Source organism: Sturnus vulgaris, chromosome 19, assembly GCF_052056855.1.
Source record: "Sturnus vulgaris isolate bStuVul1 chromosome 19, bStuVul1.hap1, whole genome shotgun sequence".
Classification (NCBI taxonomy): Eukaryota; Metazoa; Chordata; class Aves; order Passeriformes; family Sturnidae; genus Sturnus; species Sturnus vulgaris.
This window is the reverse complement of record NC_142261.1, coordinates 49,240-66,609: the sequence shown is the minus strand read 5'-3', so window position 1 is coordinate 66,609 and position 17,370 is coordinate 49,240. Positions and strand designations below refer to the sequence as shown.

General features: G+C 46.4%; 1 protein-coding gene across 2 annotated transcripts in view; it reads left to right on the top strand.

Annotated features, from left to right (window-relative positions):
• Positions 1-17,370, top strand: part of MMP17 (matrix metallopeptidase 17) — a 50,708-nt gene that overhangs the window by 26,352 nt on the left and 6,986 nt on the right. The window contains exons 2-7 of one of the 2 annotated variants that reach the window (XM_088175784.1): positions 3,948-4,080; positions 5,748-5,874; positions 11,885-12,168; positions 15,046-15,222; positions 15,349-15,448; positions 17,025-17,107. In XM_088175784.1, coding sequence (XP_088031910.1) covers positions 3,948-4,080; positions 5,748-5,874; positions 11,885-12,168; positions 15,046-15,222; positions 15,349-15,448; positions 17,025-17,107 — 904 coding nt within the window. The remainder of the gene's footprint in view (positions 1-3,947; positions 4,081-5,747; positions 5,875-11,884; positions 12,169-15,045; positions 15,223-15,348; positions 15,449-17,024; positions 17,108-17,370) is intronic. The other variant, XM_088175785.1, reaches the window with a different exon arrangement.

The window sequence follows — 17,370 nt, the reverse complement described above, 5'->3', positions numbered from 1 at the left end:
ACTACAAGAGCACGCAGAATTGTGGAGCCGGCTTGAGTATAATTTTCCTGCTTATCCTGATTTCTGTTTTTCTGTTTATCCTGTTTATCCTCTCCTTGTTATCCCGAATTAGTTTGTCTTCTTGGAAATGCCAACCCACCACTCTTTAAAAAAAAAAAAAACAGGAAGAAAACTTGCTGCCCGAGTCTTTCCTTTGCCTGTGGCAATTGAATAAGCCCATCATCTTACATAATATTAATATTTGTAAAAGCAGACCTACAGCGCTCCTAAATCTTCAATAAAATAGGGACAATATCTATGTCTATTTTAAAATGAAGCAGGTAAGTAGGTACTAGAACAAAAGGATATTGATACAAAGGAAGTAGAGAGATGAAAGAAATGAAACTGCCATTTTAATCTGAAAATTGTCTCCACATAAGTAATACCAGAGGCCTCACTACTGTGGGACCAATGCTTTGCTCTGGGTGATCGCTTGACCCTGGAAAGCTCCAGGGTCAAGTCCCTGACTGCTCCCTGGTATTCCATTCAAGTGGCTTTAGGAGAAAAAAAAGGTCCAAAATTGAAGCAGAGCTTGTTTGCAGAGGGGATGACTGCATTACCATTTTTCTTAACTTTGTGCTTCTCCAAATGGAAAAAAAAAAGAAGTGAAAAGTATCTGTAGGTTTGTAGATCTGTGGATTCCATTAAACATTTTTTTAAGGCAAGAAGCAGGCTTTCCCCCATTATGGATGGGGGATGAGAAAAATAAATACAGTTTCTTTTTAGCCAGCCAAATGAGTAATCAGTCTCCAAACACGAGTGGAGATGCTCTGTGAAGGAGCAACACTGGCATTGCCCCGGCCGCGTGACCGCTCCGACGGTCCCTTTGCAAAGGCAAGCTCTGCTTTGGAGCAGTCGGTTTAAGACTTTGTAAATCTTTTATTGGGTACCACCCACGGTAGGATGGTAAAATGAAACCATTTGAAGATTGTAGAGGCAGGGGGAAATGAAAAAAAAAATTTTTTTTTTCCACTTTTCCTAATGCCACTGTCCCGAGACAGTTCCAATGGCTCTTTCCCACTGTTGGGGACATGGTGCAAGTCCCACCATCTGGAATGGGGCAAGAGGGCCTCTGGCCCCCGGAAGGGACACTGCTTTGTGTGTTAAGCATCCCAGCTGTGGTTTGTAGGCGATGTGTGTGCTGCTGCTCTGGGCTGAGCAACACCAGGGCTCTTGCTGGCAGCTGTGCTTAGCTGGTGGAGAGGAGGGAAAGATGGGTGGGTGCTTTTGGACCTTTCTGCCAGGCATGCAGTTCTTCCTTTTTGCTTTTTTGTTTACGTTTTTCCTGGACCTGAGCCACTGCAAAGCCTTTCATTCTGTATTGTTCAATGGTGGAGTTGAATCAGAAGATTCCTTCTGGACTTGGCTCCCAGACCCATCTTTGCTGGTGGTGATTCCAAAAAATTGATACAGGATCATGGGAGCCCCAGACCAGGGTACCTACGCTGGGGCATGGAATGAGTCATGTAGTGCAGCCCCGCTTGTTCCCAGCTTCTCTTAGAGCCAGAATATGGTTAGACATTGGGTTAATCTGATTTTTTTTTGATTAGGCAATGTTTTTACTTTTGAAATAGTTGTTGAAGCTGAATATTTTCTTGGGAGTAGTTCAATTCATTTAGCACAGTACACTTTTAAGGAAAAGTTTTTATCATGCCAACTCAGGCAAGAAATATGTTCACAGAATTTTAGCATTCAGCTGGAATTACTATTTCATTTAAACATTTTAAGCTAATGAGAATTGGCAAAAAAGTGCTTTTTTATTAAGGTGGAAATAAGAAGGGAATGTGTTGAAGTCGTCTCAATGGAAAATGTTTTCATATTCTTATTTATGGAAGTATGCAAGTTTTGCCTTTGTCATTGTTAAGGACAAGAAAATATCTAAGAAGCTTTCATGGGGCACACAGATAATTAGCCAGACAATTTCTCCTGTTCTTTCTCATCTTCAAGCCAGCTTCGGTCTCATGAAATTTTCTGCCACAGCAAAGGTGAAATGTTAAAGTTCAATGTTATGAATCAGCTTTTCTTACATGGAGAGAGGAAATCATCCAGAACCCCTACACAGGAAAGAACTGAATGAGAGTAGTATCACAAAGGTCTATACAACTGAAGAGGATCTGAGTAAAGCAGGATAAACTTGATGGTCTAGATGGAAAATCACATGAAGGGACATCAATGCTTGCAAGGTAGATCAGGTGAAGGATTTGTGATCTCTGACCACTCATTCCATCTAGTATGTAGAGAGCCCCTGATTTGCTTTGGGGGGTCTGTTTGTGTTTGTGCTTTCTCTGTCCTTTGGGTTTAGGAAGGAAAGAAGACTTGTACAACTTTTTGATATCACTCTGCTGTTGCTTTCCCCATCCAGCCTTTTACCTCCATCCCCAGGAGCCCCCAAGAACAGCCTTGTTAGTGTCTGTCTCAGATATTGTAGTGTCTCCACTGTCATTAGAGGATAAATGACACTGTCTCCATAGCCCGGGAAGAAACCAAATTAAACTCCACCATCCTCAGTAACTGATGGGCCAGCTGCTGACCCCCATGTCACATCTGATCTCTCACGAAGAATCAAAGATTAATTGTATCTCTAATTTCTGTCAGAAATTGCTTGGCTTTGCAAAGGGACGACTAGTAGCAGGGGAGAAGAGGGGACGGCGCTGGGCTTGGCCATCAGCCCGATGGCAAGGAAGGGCTGTGATGATGCTCACACATTCCCAGCAAGGTGGTGGCTAATGGAGTTGCATTAAGCAACAAGAAATGGTCAGATAAGCTGTTTACTGAGCACACCATCCCAATGAAATAAGACAACTCTGAAGGAGGGTGGGGAGGGAAGTGAATTGCTGGTGACAAACCCAGCACAGCAAGCCATGCTCCCCAATGGAGAGTCACACCAAGCCTGAGGAGATGTCATAAAGCCCTGTAAGTGTGACTCTATTTAATTGGACTTTGCAGAGAGGAGCTGGGAGTTCTGTGGCATTCAGGGTGGCAGCTGCAGGTGACACCAAACTATGAGACATTCTGAATGTAGCAATAAGCAGGTACTGGCTTCTGGCACTAATCTGGCTGCCATAAATTTGTGATGTATTGACTGCAGTGGAAGTCTGGATCAATATCAGTCTTCAAGAGGCTCACCAGATCAATGTTTGATACAGATAAAGAAAATAGAGGACAAGTGTTTATGGCATCCTCTGCATGCAGTATTATTATTATTCCTTGCTCATCCTTCTGCCAAGGGAAGCGAGGGAGAGAGAAGGAAGGTAAGAAAGGATTTAGAAAGGTAATTCATGAGACATTTAAAAAGCAGTTGTAAGAAGGAGATTTATAGCGTTTTTTTTCCATCAATTTTAGCCTGAAGAGAGAAAGAAAAATCTTCCTAAAGATATATTGTCCTTTGAGAGACAAATTCTGATTTAACAGTGGGTTTGGGTTTAATGAGATGCCTGTGGCAAGGGGATCACTGGCACGAGGCCGTGGTTGCCTAGGCTTTTGGAAAGAGGGTCATCCAGGGGTTCCACAGGTCCCTGCTGCTTTCTGCTGGTGGAAGAGAGACCCACACCTGGCTGTAAATACTTCAGGGCAACTGGCAGGAAGATTAAACCAGGGAGTGTGGAAACGGTGGAGAGGAGGGCTCAGTTTTGTGTCAATGCTGAGGTCATCTGCCACAGGTCTTGGATGACTGTGTGGCACAAAGTGGGCTCGTAGACTTCATGGCTGAGTTTATTGCCAAATAAATCCTAGTGTTGTGAAGGTCAAGGTAAAATAAGCCACCCCCACAAAATCATTTAGGTTAGAAAAGACCCTTGAGATCATCAAGATCAGGATGCATTGAAGAGAGAGGACCTTCAGAGCATCTCTCCCTGTGTCTGTATTTCCTTCCTTTCCTTTTCTCATTTCCCCTTCGCCTTGTTTCACAGGACTGGCTGACAAAATTTGGGTATCTGCCTCCTCCGGACCCTGTCACGGGGCAGCTGCAGACGCAGGAGGAGCTCACCAAGGCCATCACTGCCATGCAGAGGTTCGGGGGGCTTGAGGCCACAGGAGTCCTAGGTCAGTGGCTCATGACCCCTCCTCTCCTTGGTGCAGAGCAAGGCAGGGATGGTTTCTTGCAGGTCCATGGGGGAGAAGGGACTTGGTATTGTGTTCTGGAGCAGCATCAGGAAAAGCCCCACAGAAAGCTCACGTGGCCCAACTTGCAGCTGTAAGAGTAATTACATGGCTCAGGTGCTCTGTTTCCTTGTGTTTTCAAGAACCTGAGGCAAGCAATTATTTCAACAGACCCACAGACACTTGGGGTTCTTAGTGTGCTTATAAATAGCTCTTGGTGTGTTCAAAAAAAAAAGTAAAACAAAAAAAGAATTTAAAAAGACAAGGGGGAAAAAAGGGAGAAAGTTGTTCTGTTCAAAGCCTTACTTGCAGCATCAAATTGAATTGACCAGAAATCCTGATTAAGCCTCCCAATTTGTATACATAGATATTTTGGGTTCTTTGCTGCTGGGGCACAGGCAGGGAAGGGAGAAGGATGGTATTGCATCACCCCAACTGTGTTTGCTCCTGCCCACAGTGCATAGGGGTCTCCTGGGATCTCACTGAGCCACAGCAGCTCCAGGTACTCCCCAGTAATGCCCAGCCAGCTTGGGAGCCCATCATCTGCTCCAGCAGCTCCATTGGCCACAGGGGCAGGCAGTGGAGTGTGTGTGGCAGGCACATCTGCCTGGGACGAAGCAGTCCAAGGGCAGGCTGAAGCAGCACGGGTTCACCAGCGTGGCCGGGGTCATTTCTCTCAGTGCCTTCATTGAGGGAAAGACAAAGCCATCATTATCCCAGCCTGCAGAAGGGTGCCTCTCTGCTCTCCTCCCCTCCGTGGCCCTCCCATCATGGGGTCAGTGTGCTTCTGCTGCTCGGGACACAATTAAGGAGAAGCAACTAATTAGCAGGTGGGTCTCTATTCATCTCAACACCCCAGCATCCCTCTGCTGGTCCCCTGAAGCTGCGGCTGGATCCCAACACTCTGCATTCCTTTCTCTGGTCTTAATTGAGCACGTGCAATAATTTATCTTCCACTGCATCACAAGCTGCAGGAGACCCTGGAACAGGAGTGGCCATTCAAATTGCATTTTCAGAGGGGGTGTTCAAAACGGGCTGGGGTGGAAGGGATGGCTGCCCTGGGCAGATCACAGCTGTGGGTTTGTTCATAAAAGCAGAGCTTAAGAGGTCAAGCCAGCAGCGAAATGAGTGAATGAAACAACTTTTTTACATTTCAGCTGGTGAGAATAGACACTTCAAGCTTTCATTCATTAAAAATAATTAATAAGAAGAACCATGGACATTCTTCAAATGAGCTCCTAGCTTAACAGAGATGGAGTTTATTTACATGTGAATGTTTCTCCTTGACAGAAGAATACTGGGAAATTAATCAAGAGAGAACAAAACAGAATACTTAAAGAAATATGTTTTAACATAATCAAAGCTGGCCACCGGTGGGCTTCCAGCAGGAACTGCTGTCCAGTGGTGGGAGCAGCAGTGGAAGGTGGGGGGCTCAGTGTTCGTGGGTGTCACCATGACATGCTGGGCCTGGTGCCATGCCCCAGTGGGGTCTTGAGCATCGATTTTTGCTCTTTTGGTTCATTCTTAGCACTTCATTTCCCTTCTCTTTGCCCCCTTGGGATTTCTTAACTCACCATTCCTATGATTTCTTGTTTTTCATTTAACCATAGATGAAGCCACCCTGGAGCTGATGAAGACCCCTCGCTGCTCTCTGCCTGACCTCACCATTGAAGAGACCAGGAGGAAACGATTTGCCCAGGCTGTCACCAAGTGGAGCAAAAGGAACTTGTCCTGGAGGTAGGAATTCATCTATCCCTGCTGAAATCTTGCAGCAAAAGACCAATTCCACAGTCACCTTTGTTAAATATGGCCTTAGAGTGAGTTTTAGGGTGATGATTAAAACATGTCCCTCTGGGCTCCCAGGACCCCATAGATTATTTATTTTAACTCTTCTCCTGACAGTCTCAGCAGTGACTTCTTGGACCCACTTGGCAATGCCTGGGAATGGTGCAGTTTGGGCTGGTGAATTAGCTAGGAGCTTTTCGCTACGTTGCAATGGTTGTTAGAGCATCTTTCTTCTTGAGGTTATTAGGACTCTTGTGCTTTTTCAGGCAACTGCCAAGCCTGGAGCTTCTTCTCTTGCCCCACCCAAGTCCAAGCATAGGAGCATTTTCTGGGTAACAAAGTCACTTTTTTCTCCTAATCCTTGCCACAGGCGAGTATTTTTCCCTCAGTGTCAGGGAGTGACACGTGTAGGTCCCTCTGCATCTGTGATACACAGAAGTTTGGGTGCAGCTTTCAGAAATATGCTGCAGATCAGGGTTGACAAGCAAACTGATCTCTGTCCCACCGAGATTTGTGCTTTTTGGGACTCATTTTTCCCCCCTCAAGTACCATGTGCTGCAGTGATTTTTCCTCTAAGAATAATGTGCAGAATGAGGTGCTTGTACTGTCCTGATAATACATGTGGATCCTATGGAAAATTCTCCTTATTAATAATAAGTTTCTCTTTGATCCTGGCGTTGCCCTTAGAGAGAGTTCCTCTTCCCACTGCAGTAACAAATCTCAGCTTGGCTGTTGCTCTCGACACATGTTGAAGCTATGGCCTTAGCAGAGATTTGGTCTATGTTCCAGCAGATTCCTTTGAGACTTTATTTTGAGAAAAGATAAACATAATTCAGCTTCAGGAAGAAAGAATTTTGGTTCATAGATGGCTTCATGTTGTGAAGTGACCCGTGTTATAAAAACTCAGCCCGTCTCCCTGTTGCCCAGCCTTGACTTGATGGGAAAAGAGGAATAAACTTCACATTTCAGGAAGGAGAAAATCCTTTGGAGGTAAAAAGAAAACCTGCCCTGGTGTTCTGGGAGCTGCGAGTGCCAGTGCAGGGACATGGCTTGTGCACAGCCTGAGCCCAGAAGCTCCTGACAAACCTGAGTGATATCCCAAGGCAGGGCAGGTGTGACAGCTGGGCAGCACATGCGGGGGACTGGCACTGCAGGTGCCATCAGGACTTTGGATGTGCTGACACAGTATCCTCAAGTCCAGGCTGGAAAGGAATGTGGAGGTGAAATGGAGCCCAGTTGTTCTGGTGGATGCAGCCCTGGGATATCCCCCACCTCCCACCCTCTTGGGAACTGTGATGCTGCAGCAAGGATTGCCATAAAAAGGGGTTTAAGTCTGAGACAATATTATATGTAAGGGATAAAAAAAAAATCCATCTCCTGACAAAGTAATTTCTGCTTTTTATTCTTTGATCATTTACAAAATCTTGGCTTTTGTCCAAGAAAGGGCTGTATTTTACAACTGCAGGTTGCAGCCAGAAGAACATTCTAGCATTACAGAAACTCCAGTGTAGTATTTACTTCCAGGTCTTGAGCTTAAACTGGCTTTTCAGAAACTGCCATGAAAATCGACCAATGGAGACATAAAAGTTTTATTTGCTTACCTTTTACACACTGCTTGAAGATTTTAAAAGAGGAAAACAAAACTAAATGCTACTCTGACATGGATTTAAAAGTTGAAGAAAAACATGAACAATTGCAAGGCTGAATAAACAGGTAAGCAGGGCTGTAGGAAAGGAGGGCCTTGGAACAGGCACATGCACTCATGTTTTGGCACATGCACTGCAGTTTTGGGCAAACAAAATTTTAATAGGTACACAGGTCATTCAGGTTTGTTGTTTTTACCTTTGAGTACAACCAACCTGTGGAACTGAAGGGCTCAGGGAGAAAAACAATACAGACTGCATCCTGCACAGCTCACAGTAGAGCCTCATAATATCTTGGTACAGCCTTGTAGCATCCCATTACAGCATCAGAAAGATGGTTTTCTGTGCCTCATCTCTCTGTAGAGTTTCCAGGTTATTACAGCATATAAATTTTCTTTTCACAGGATTGTTTTTGTTATTATTTTGTTTTCCCTGTGCTCTCCCCAGGTGCCAAGGCAGCTGCTGAGACAGTGGTGTGCTGTGGATGCCCTCTGTTGGCATCAGTGCTGCAGCTGCCCACAGTCACTTTCCCCTCATGTTTGCAGCCTTATTTTTCACTTGCTGATTTTGCTTTATTGCTTCTGGTAACGCCCCACAGAAGGGGAGTTCATAGCTGGCATCTCCATTTCTTCCCAGTGTTTGCTGTCTCCCCACAGTCCTGGGAAGTGCAGCAGCAGGGCCAAGCCCTATCTTTGTACTCTGCGCTCCCTGGGGCAGGGGGAGCCGTGGAAGTTCAGCTTTTAAAATTTCCCAGTTTTCTTCTTTCAGTGCTGAACTGAGCTGGCTTTCATCTGTCTGTAGTTAAGGACTACTTCCTTGTGCCAAGTCATCAGAGCTGCAGCCTTTGACACTGATGCTCAGGCCATGGGGCTGCCGGCGTGGGAGCAGACCCCGCTGGCAGGGGAACAGTGACACCAGTCAGTGCCCACCATTGCTGTGAGTGTCCGAGGTGCCACTGCCTGAGCCCAGGTGAGGATTTACTCAGGCATGGAGGTGTGGCAGTCAAGAAGGGTGTGCAACCCCCAGTTCTGCATTCACATCCCCAGAAGGGCCTTGCCCTCCTGCTTTTCCCCTTTAATCAGTGGCATCTTGCCATGGAGACCTCCCATCCAAAGCCTAGGCTGCTTTGTCCCGTAGGTGCCCAAGGGTGGCAGACTGTCACCTCTCGATGTCAAGCTGCCTTAGGTCGCTGTAATGCCCCTGTCACAGTCAACTGGGATCCTCATAGGAAAATCCCCAGCAGCTGAAGCAGAAAGCAGGCAGGTGTGTGGAGACACAGTGACTTGAGGGTGACTGGCATTCTCTGTGTGATAAAGTGCAGGAGAACGAAAAACTGAACATTTTTGGGTGATAGTCTAAGTGCTGGGAGAGGGGTGATGGAGGGTTCAAACACCCACTGCTTTCCTCCTGCACACAATGGCAGTGTTGCAGAACTGCCAGGATAGCATTGGATCAGAACTGCTGTTCCATAGATGGCTCTGGCAGCTGGAAAAGCACCTTTGCCAAGGCAGCAAGCGTCTACCCTTTCAAGTATCCCCTCTTCCTTCCCCTTCCAAGAAAAATCAGGGTGGGTTTATCAAGCTGTCCTTAGCCTTCTGTGTTTGCTAGTTCTCTGCATTTATTTTATTTGTCTGTGGTTTCAGGACAAGGAAAGAGTGCTTTCATTAACAAGCTATTGATTTCTCAACCATCTCTGATACTCTCCCATTTTTGTCTTTGGAAGGACAAAAACCAATAAGGAAGCCAGCAATCAAAATAGGTGTGGGTGCCCCTCAATGGCAAACAGAGGCAGATCAGTCCTCTCCAGTCTCTACTTATTAACCATCCCAGATACAAAGTCTGTTTGGGATGGGTCAAGCAAAGGAGGTGACTCAGGGTCCTCACTAAGGACCGGCAGAGCTGTGTGAGAGTCAGCATTGATTTGTCTGCATGGCAATGCTGCTGCCTGGCTGAGCTCTAAATGCAGAGGGGAGATTTTTCTCCTTGGCATCTAGTTGTGCCCCTCAACACTACATCTTGTTCAGCAGCTGCAAGTTCCAGTGTTGTGGCTGATGCTCTCTCCTATAGCCCCATCCGCCACAGGGATGGATACTCCTCAAGATGTCCCAGAGTGTGATTTCCAGAGGGATGTGAGTGACCCTACAGCTTAGGGAAATGTTGGTGGGCTGGCTGGAGGGACTGAGCTGCCCAGTCCTCATCATGCTCTCTCTGGCTAGCACAGGCTGTCTGGAGCAGAGAGCTTTCTCTCCAATTAATCACATCAGGCTTTTGCTCAAGATCCCAGTTCTGTAAGAGGAGTCTCAGAAGGGATTTACATTCAAGAAGAAGGCGTGCTTCTCTCCACTGAAACCTAAGCACCATTTACTACTACTACCACTAATAATAATAATAATAATGAATTAAGGTAGGAAGAAGCTTATTTATCTGCATGCTGTTAGAAATGTGCCTCCTTTTCAGTGGAATTGGGTGATGCAAGGCCAACAAACATCCTATCAGCATAATAGTCCTTTCCTAATCTCATGGAAAACAATTAGGAGAGCTCCAGCAATCAAATCAGATGCTGAATTGAAAAAACTCTGATAGGATTCTCTTGAAAAATTACAGTGATAATGAATAAAGGATAAGGGATTTTCACTTACACGTGCAGCATATTTAATAAACTGTGGGTCAGCTCAGAGGTGTAGTACTTTTTATTAGAAGTAAAATAGATATTGATACTGTTTCTGCCTTAATCTAATGCTTCTGGAGTCAGATCTGGGGACGAATGTTAATAATATTTGTTTCTCTAGACAGGGCTCTTCATCCACCATCCTTGTACATGAGAGATCTGATTTATTATCCTCATTTTAGAGCTGGAAAGAAAAGGAAAGGAAAACAGCTCATGTGACAAGCAGGGCTTGAGGAGGAAAGAGCAGATAGTGCCCCCAAATGTGACTCTGTGCCTTAGGCACCATGATCCTGGAGAAAGGTCATAATTCCTGGGCTAAACATAGTGTGTGTTACATGTATTTATTCAGTAGAAATTAAAGCAGCAAAGGGTTTACCTAAGTCCCGAGGAGTGTTATGAAAGATGAAGACAGCTAGCTGATGAATATCTGGAACTCAGGTCGCCTTTTTCTCTACTCTAGAGAATTAGATCCAGACATAGTCTCTTCTATAAACTAAAAATTGCCTGCAAATTGTCTTTTCTAACCCCATACTCATAATGTTTGTACCTCTGTGCTGTCTCCTTTACACATATGTTTTCTTTGAAGTCCTACAATCATCTGTATGTTACATGTATGTAACTCATTTAGATTAAACAATAGGGTTTTTCTTTGCCCAAAGAGTCAAGGGATAGCAAAGGCGAATATATGAACGATTTTTGCTCATTTAGCTGTGATGTATTTTGCCTGATTCATCCACTCGTTCCCACCGTCTCTAGGATGAGCTTTCCAAGTGGTTCAGAGGAACTGTTAGTGAGATTTCTGCTTATTCTCATGAGTCCTTTTTTGCTCTATCTGAGACTTAACCCTTACCAGTTTTGCCCTGGCCCAAAGCTGGTGCCTCCTTTAGGCTGCCTGTCTCTTGAGGATGTGGGATGTGTTCCCAAACTCAGCAAGCAAGTTGTTCCTACTCCCCTTTTCACACCCATGGTGCCTCCCAGCACTCCAATAGCTACTTGGGAAGAGCTTGAGTGATGTGACATCCCCTTCTGACGCCTGTAATTACCTCTTGAAGTTTAGTCAGGTCATCACTGCCCCTTGGTGATGGGAAGTGGTGTGGTACCAAGTAATGCTGTCACATTAGTGATGCTGGTACATATTGGGCAGGAGGGTAAGTGATGTGATCATAATTATAGCTTCAGCCTTTAAAAATCTGTCAAACCATGACAACACTTTGGCTGGTGTGCTGGTGCACAAAAAATAAAGTATCTGTTATGACTGGGGTAGAGCTGGCCAGAAATTATCCATCAGAACAGGCTTTTGTCAATAATTACTCAGTCAACAGTACATTTGCTTGGAAAGCGTGTACATTTTTGTCAGAACTGTCAACAAAAGATTATCTAAATATACTCCTTTAGAAGCCAAGGTGCCTTGTTGCATCTTTGCCTTTTCAACTCCTCTATTAAATCAACAAAATTAGGAATTCTTTTTCAAAGTTGGTTTATACAGGAAACATTGACTTTTCTTCCATTCCAGCTCAGCCCAAAAACACCAAAATCTGTGAAGGCCTCACTCTGTCTCTGATGCACCAGGCACCTGCAGAGCGAGTTCTGATGGTTCTTGGAGATCTTTCATGCTACTGACCCATCCTCTTTTTTGCCCTCTTTATTTCAGAGTTCGCACCTTCCCAAAAGAGTCCCACCTGGGCCACGACACTGTCCGAGCCCTGATGTACTATGCCCTGAAGGTCTGGAGTGACATCACCCCGCTGAATTTCCATGAAGTGGCAGGAAACAATGCTGACATCCAGATAGACTTCTCCAAGGCAGATCACAATGATGGCTATCCCTTTGATGGGCCTGGTGGGACGGTGGCTCATGCTTTCTTCCCTGGAGACCATCACGCAGCAGGGGACACTCATTTTGACGATGATGAATATTGGACTTTCCGATCATCAGGTAGGTCAGGGTGGGAGAGCTGCAGCCAAGCACAAAGACTCTCAATTTCCCTTTTCTGCTCTGTGGCTGGAGTGGTTTAGCCTCTGTCACACCTTCACCCCAGGCTTCAGGATCCCTGAAGTCGTCTTCTTCTGATTCCTCTCTCAGCCTTGCTAGCAAAATCAACCCAGGCAGTGTTGAGGACAGTCTTATGTTCCTGGAAGCCTCAATGGCATCTCCATGTTTCTCCTTATCCTGCTAGCAATTGCCGAGCTCCCCATCACCCAACTGCAGTCCCCATCTCTTCTGAGACCTGGAAAGATTGCAGGTTGAGTATGAAGCTGCTGGAGCTCTTGGATGGGGACTGCATTCTCTGACTTCAACATCTTTTGGGTGCCTTCACTGCCACAAGTCCCAGTTTCCTATTTTTAAAGTACAGTATTAGCTGACCTACATATAAAGGGTTCTGTTGTTCTGGGAAAAAGGTCTAGTTTTTTCCTGCCATCTCCTGTCTATTACCAGACATTAGGATGGTTACAAGCTGCACTTCTATTCTTTTCTATCTTCATCTCATCTGGCTAAAGCAGAGTTTTAATAAGAGAGGAAGTATCAGAAGCTGTATCAGAAGTGTTCATCAGCTGCAAAACCTTATGTGGGGATCAGGTCCCCAGCCTTCACATCAGGCATTTTGACAGAATGTCTTTTTTGCAGCCACCAGCTGCTAATGTACTTGTCATGCCACCTCCTGCACTAGCCTCCTAGTGGGATCCTGCTGCCTCAGCTTAATGAGTTTGTTTAAGCCTGTCTTCTCTGAAAGAAGCTAATGCCTTCTTCCTGCCCACCGGTTGACCTCCGTCCATCCCCCTGAATGTTCGTGGTCAGGAGTGGTTGCCAGAGGTGCTGGAGGAGGTCTCAAAGTGAACTCGAAGGTTAAAGCTCTGGACAGACTGATCCTTGAGAATTACACCTGCTCCTTGTTTCATGCTGATGTGCAGCCCCAACTGACGGCTCGTATCAGGAAGGAAAAAGAAAAAGCAGCAGTTTTGATCAGCAGACATACAGGGCAGAGGGAAGTGCTGTGGTCAGCAGCTTGCCACAATGAATGTTTTAGCGATGGAGTCAGTTTTGCAGCTAGGGGTTGGGAGTGCTCCTTCTGGAGCAAACTTCTGTGAAGGAGTGATCTCAGAGCCAGCAGTCCTGCAGGGAGTGCTCCTCCAAGCATCACCGAGGGATGAGGGGATGAGCCTGCCAGCGAAAAGCTGCCCTCTATTTTGAAGATCTTGGAGCTACCCGAGCTTCATCTTTTATTTATTTTGTTCTCTCTACTGATAAAAAAATAACATCTTGGTAGGCGATGTAATAATATCCCCAAGGTTGTCAGCCTAGCATTAAAATGTCAGAGAGCATATGTCTTGTTCTCTCTTAGTGCCAGGGAAAACAGCAAAGGTCATAAAAATCTCGCCTGGTTACAGACACTGTAAATAATAGTCACGAAGGAAAAGGCAAAATTCAGCAAAGGATCTCTCCCTGCTCCAAAACCCCACGCCTGGTGAGGAGCACTAAGGACTGGGCAGGATCAGGCATGGCTACTTTTGTGCAAAAAAGTAGCCATCTCAGATGTCAAAGAAGCCAACTCCTTTGTCTCCAATCATTCTCAGGGAATGTGACACTCCCCAGGGCTCCTTCCAGGGATCTTTCCAAGCTCATTGCTTCTTTATTACAATACTTGACATCCTGATCTTTGTAAGAACCACATTTAAAATCATTGCTGATACTGCCGCAGGACATTCCTATGCAGAGAGGGGCAGAAATTGCACCGACATGTGGCCCAGCCTGTCTGGAGCTGAGTAGTGGGAATGCACTAAGCAGGCTAAGTCCCGGGAGCAGCTCCTCCTTTGCTTTGGTAGCACTGGCTTATGTTTGGAAATGAGCATTAATCCTTTACATGAGTCTCTCAGGCTCTGGAGAGGATAGGATTGGTCTGTATATGGGTGTGGTGTGAGGCACTGGGGGTTGGATTGCAAATAAGGAAATTTGAGGAAAGAGAATATAGTAGAGGATAGCCCAGGCTGAAGGAAAAAAGTCATCAAAGGAGGTATTGACGTTCAACAATGTCTCCCTAAGGCCCATTGTGGTGTGTGAGGGTCAAAGTGTTTGCCAAAGGCAGTAGACAGAAGAGCTGCAGCCCTGTCAGCACAAGGTGTGTAACAGGAGAAGATGGTAAATCCTGTACAAACAAGCTGGATATGGTCACCTACTTGTGTCAGGGCAGCAGTGAGATGAGCAGGTCGGTGGCTGATAAACAGATGAAAATTCATGTGTTTGTGTGCATATAGGAAGGCTGAGGGATGGATTTGGCCGGGGCAGCAGCATGCGAGGCCCAGCAGGGAAAGCCCCGCAGAGCACCAGGGGCAGGTGGGCACATGGCTTGGCTCATTGTCACAGGATGTGACCGGCTTCTGGCTGGTGGCTGCAGAAATCTGGTATTCTGGGCAATGCAAAGGCTGTGTCAGCAGCTGCAGCAGGCATGATGAGGTGCAGGGAATGACTGCTCTGGCCCAGCTTCTGCAGTGCCACTCAGCAGATGATTGTGATGTGGTTGCTGTCTCAGGCCTTTGTCCAGCTTTTTCTCAGGTGCCAACAGTGATCTGGAAATAAGGGTGGTGATACCCAGGCTGGTGTAGGCTGAAGACTGGTTTACTTTCCATTTTCATATAATACACTCTAGTCTCCAACTGGAAAAGAAATTGTTTTTTCAAACTTTACCTATTCCAAAGCTCTTTCTGGTTTATCCAACATAAACCTACACTTTCTTTTACAGCCCTTGCAGCCCATCGAAATCCCCCAATTACTATCAGCATTTAGTGACTTTTATTTCAATTTTGCCCTTATCTCCAGACACTCATGGGATGGACCTATTTGCTGTAGCTGTCCATGAGTTTGGCCATGCCATTGGCTTGACCCACATCTCTGCCATAGAGTCTATCATGAGACCCTACTACCAAGGTCCAGTGGGAGATCCTCTGAAGTACGACCTGCCTTATGAGGACAAAGTCCGGATCTGGCAACTCTATGGTAAGTTTGCATCCCTCATGTGGCTATGGTCTGTTCCTGCCATGGCAGGGCACACTGGAATAGCTGTTTTCTGGGGTGATCTGCGGGGAGGATTGTGTTCCCCACTACTGCTTCTTTTCTACACAGGAGTCAGGGAATCTGTGTCCCTCACAGCCAAGCCTGAAGTGAGCAAAACAGATGACCATCCAGTCCTGCCAGAGCTGCCAGAGAATCGCTCCACTGTGCCGTAAGTCAAATTTCTTCCCTTCCTGCAAAGGATGTGTAGTAGTGAAGCTCTGCTTCATCAGTATCTTGCCTGCTCACTCTGGCTTAGTTATTTCTCTCTGGATCTCTGTGTATTTTGGTAAAACTCAAATTTTTTACTCATATTAGTGTAAAGTTGTCACCATCATCCTTAGGTAAATTCATCCTTGCTGGAATTTTAATCAAACTTCCTCAGCAGTCTCCTGAATTGCACAAGCATAACTTACCTATATCATTCCATAGTGAGCAACTGCCTAATGTACCTGAGGGAGTGAATCTTGGAACAAGTGGACTGGTAGCCTGACTCCAGCGCAGGTTAGCATTGGCAAAGGACTGCTTACACTGAGTGTCATCAAGGAACCGGTATGGCCTCATTAAGGGCTCATTAATAAATGTTGACCAGGACAGCAGGACACTTAAGAGAAGAAGGGACACTGAACAAAAAGGCAGGAGGTGATGGTCACACACATTTTTGCCAGACACCAAGAGTGCCTCAAGTGAGAGTGGCAGAGATGGAATAGGTCACCTTCACCTCACATTCCTTTTGTTTCAACATACCAAATGCCATTAGTTACCTTTCTCTGTGGATAGCTTCTAAAGGCACTTGCCCACCATGATCCTTATGGCCATGTTTGCAACTAGGAATATGAGAGCCCTCTCTCTGCTGTTGTGGGAAGCCACCATCTCACCCCAGCAGCAGGAGCAGCAGCAAGCCTGCTAATGCCATACCCTCGTTCCTACCTTGTATGCTGAGAGGGTGGATGGGGTTTGCCTCCACATCTGTCATTTTGTGGCGAAAGAGGGCAGTGAAGCTGCTGCTGGCAGCCCAGCACAATTTTTCTATCAGCAGAATAGATTTATGCTTCCCTGTCACCCACAGCAGCTTTTCTGTGCAGGTTCCCAGCATCCTTTCCTTGTTCCTCCATCAGTCATCATTTCTTATGTGAGCTTTGTGGCTCTCTCGGTGCTTCATACTCTTCATACTCTTCATACTTCTTCATCACCCACCTTGTTAAAGCAGCTCTGTATCCCAGCTACCACTTGCCAGGTATCTTTCACTGGATATCACCTGGCTCCTCTGGGTTCCTCTGTTTAGGCTCAGCTGCTTTCTGCTTTGCAGCTCTGTCACCTCTCACTGCCACTTTGGAGCTTAGCCCTGGAGCAGCTGGAGCGAGAGGCTGTTTGTCTGCTTTCCGTGTCCTGCTTCCCTGGGGTAGCTGGCCTGGTAGCTGTGCCACTGGGAGTGGGAAGCCAGCTCCGCCCTCACCAGCTACACGAGCTGGTGGATGTGTAGATAGTGTCCTCGCTTGACTCCCAGCAGTGGCATCTGGTGGCTCAGGGTTGTCAGCCCAATCTGTTTTCAGGCTGATATTTGCCTGAGCTCGCCTTGGAAATCCCCGTGTTCGTGGCTGGGCTTGAGCATGAGGAGTGACAGATGGGCACAGCCTGTAGTCTTCTCCAGGAGCAGGAGTGATTCAGTCCGTGGGATAGGAGGCATTAGGGGAACACAGTCCCTCACTGCCTGCCTGGGTCCTGCTCACCTGGGCATCTCTCCACAGGTTCAGGCGGGATGTGCCCAACAGGTGTAACACGGAGTTCGATGCAGTGGCCCAGATCCGGGGAGAGGCTTTCTTCTTCAAAGGTGAGCGCTAGGGGTCTGTGCCTGTGTCATCCTGTGGTGGCTTTGGTGTGGCAGCACCAGAGGCAGTGCAGTGTGGGATGAGCTGGGGTGGGTGGTGAGGATGAGCTGGCTGGGGTTTGTGGGCTGCTCCCACAGACCTAGGGAGGCATCTCACATACCTGAGTGTGTGGCTGGACTGGTAACAATCCAGCACAGCAGTTTTTACTCTGATCCATTGCAATGGACTGCCCACGTGAAGAACTAAAATCCAATATTTGTGCTAC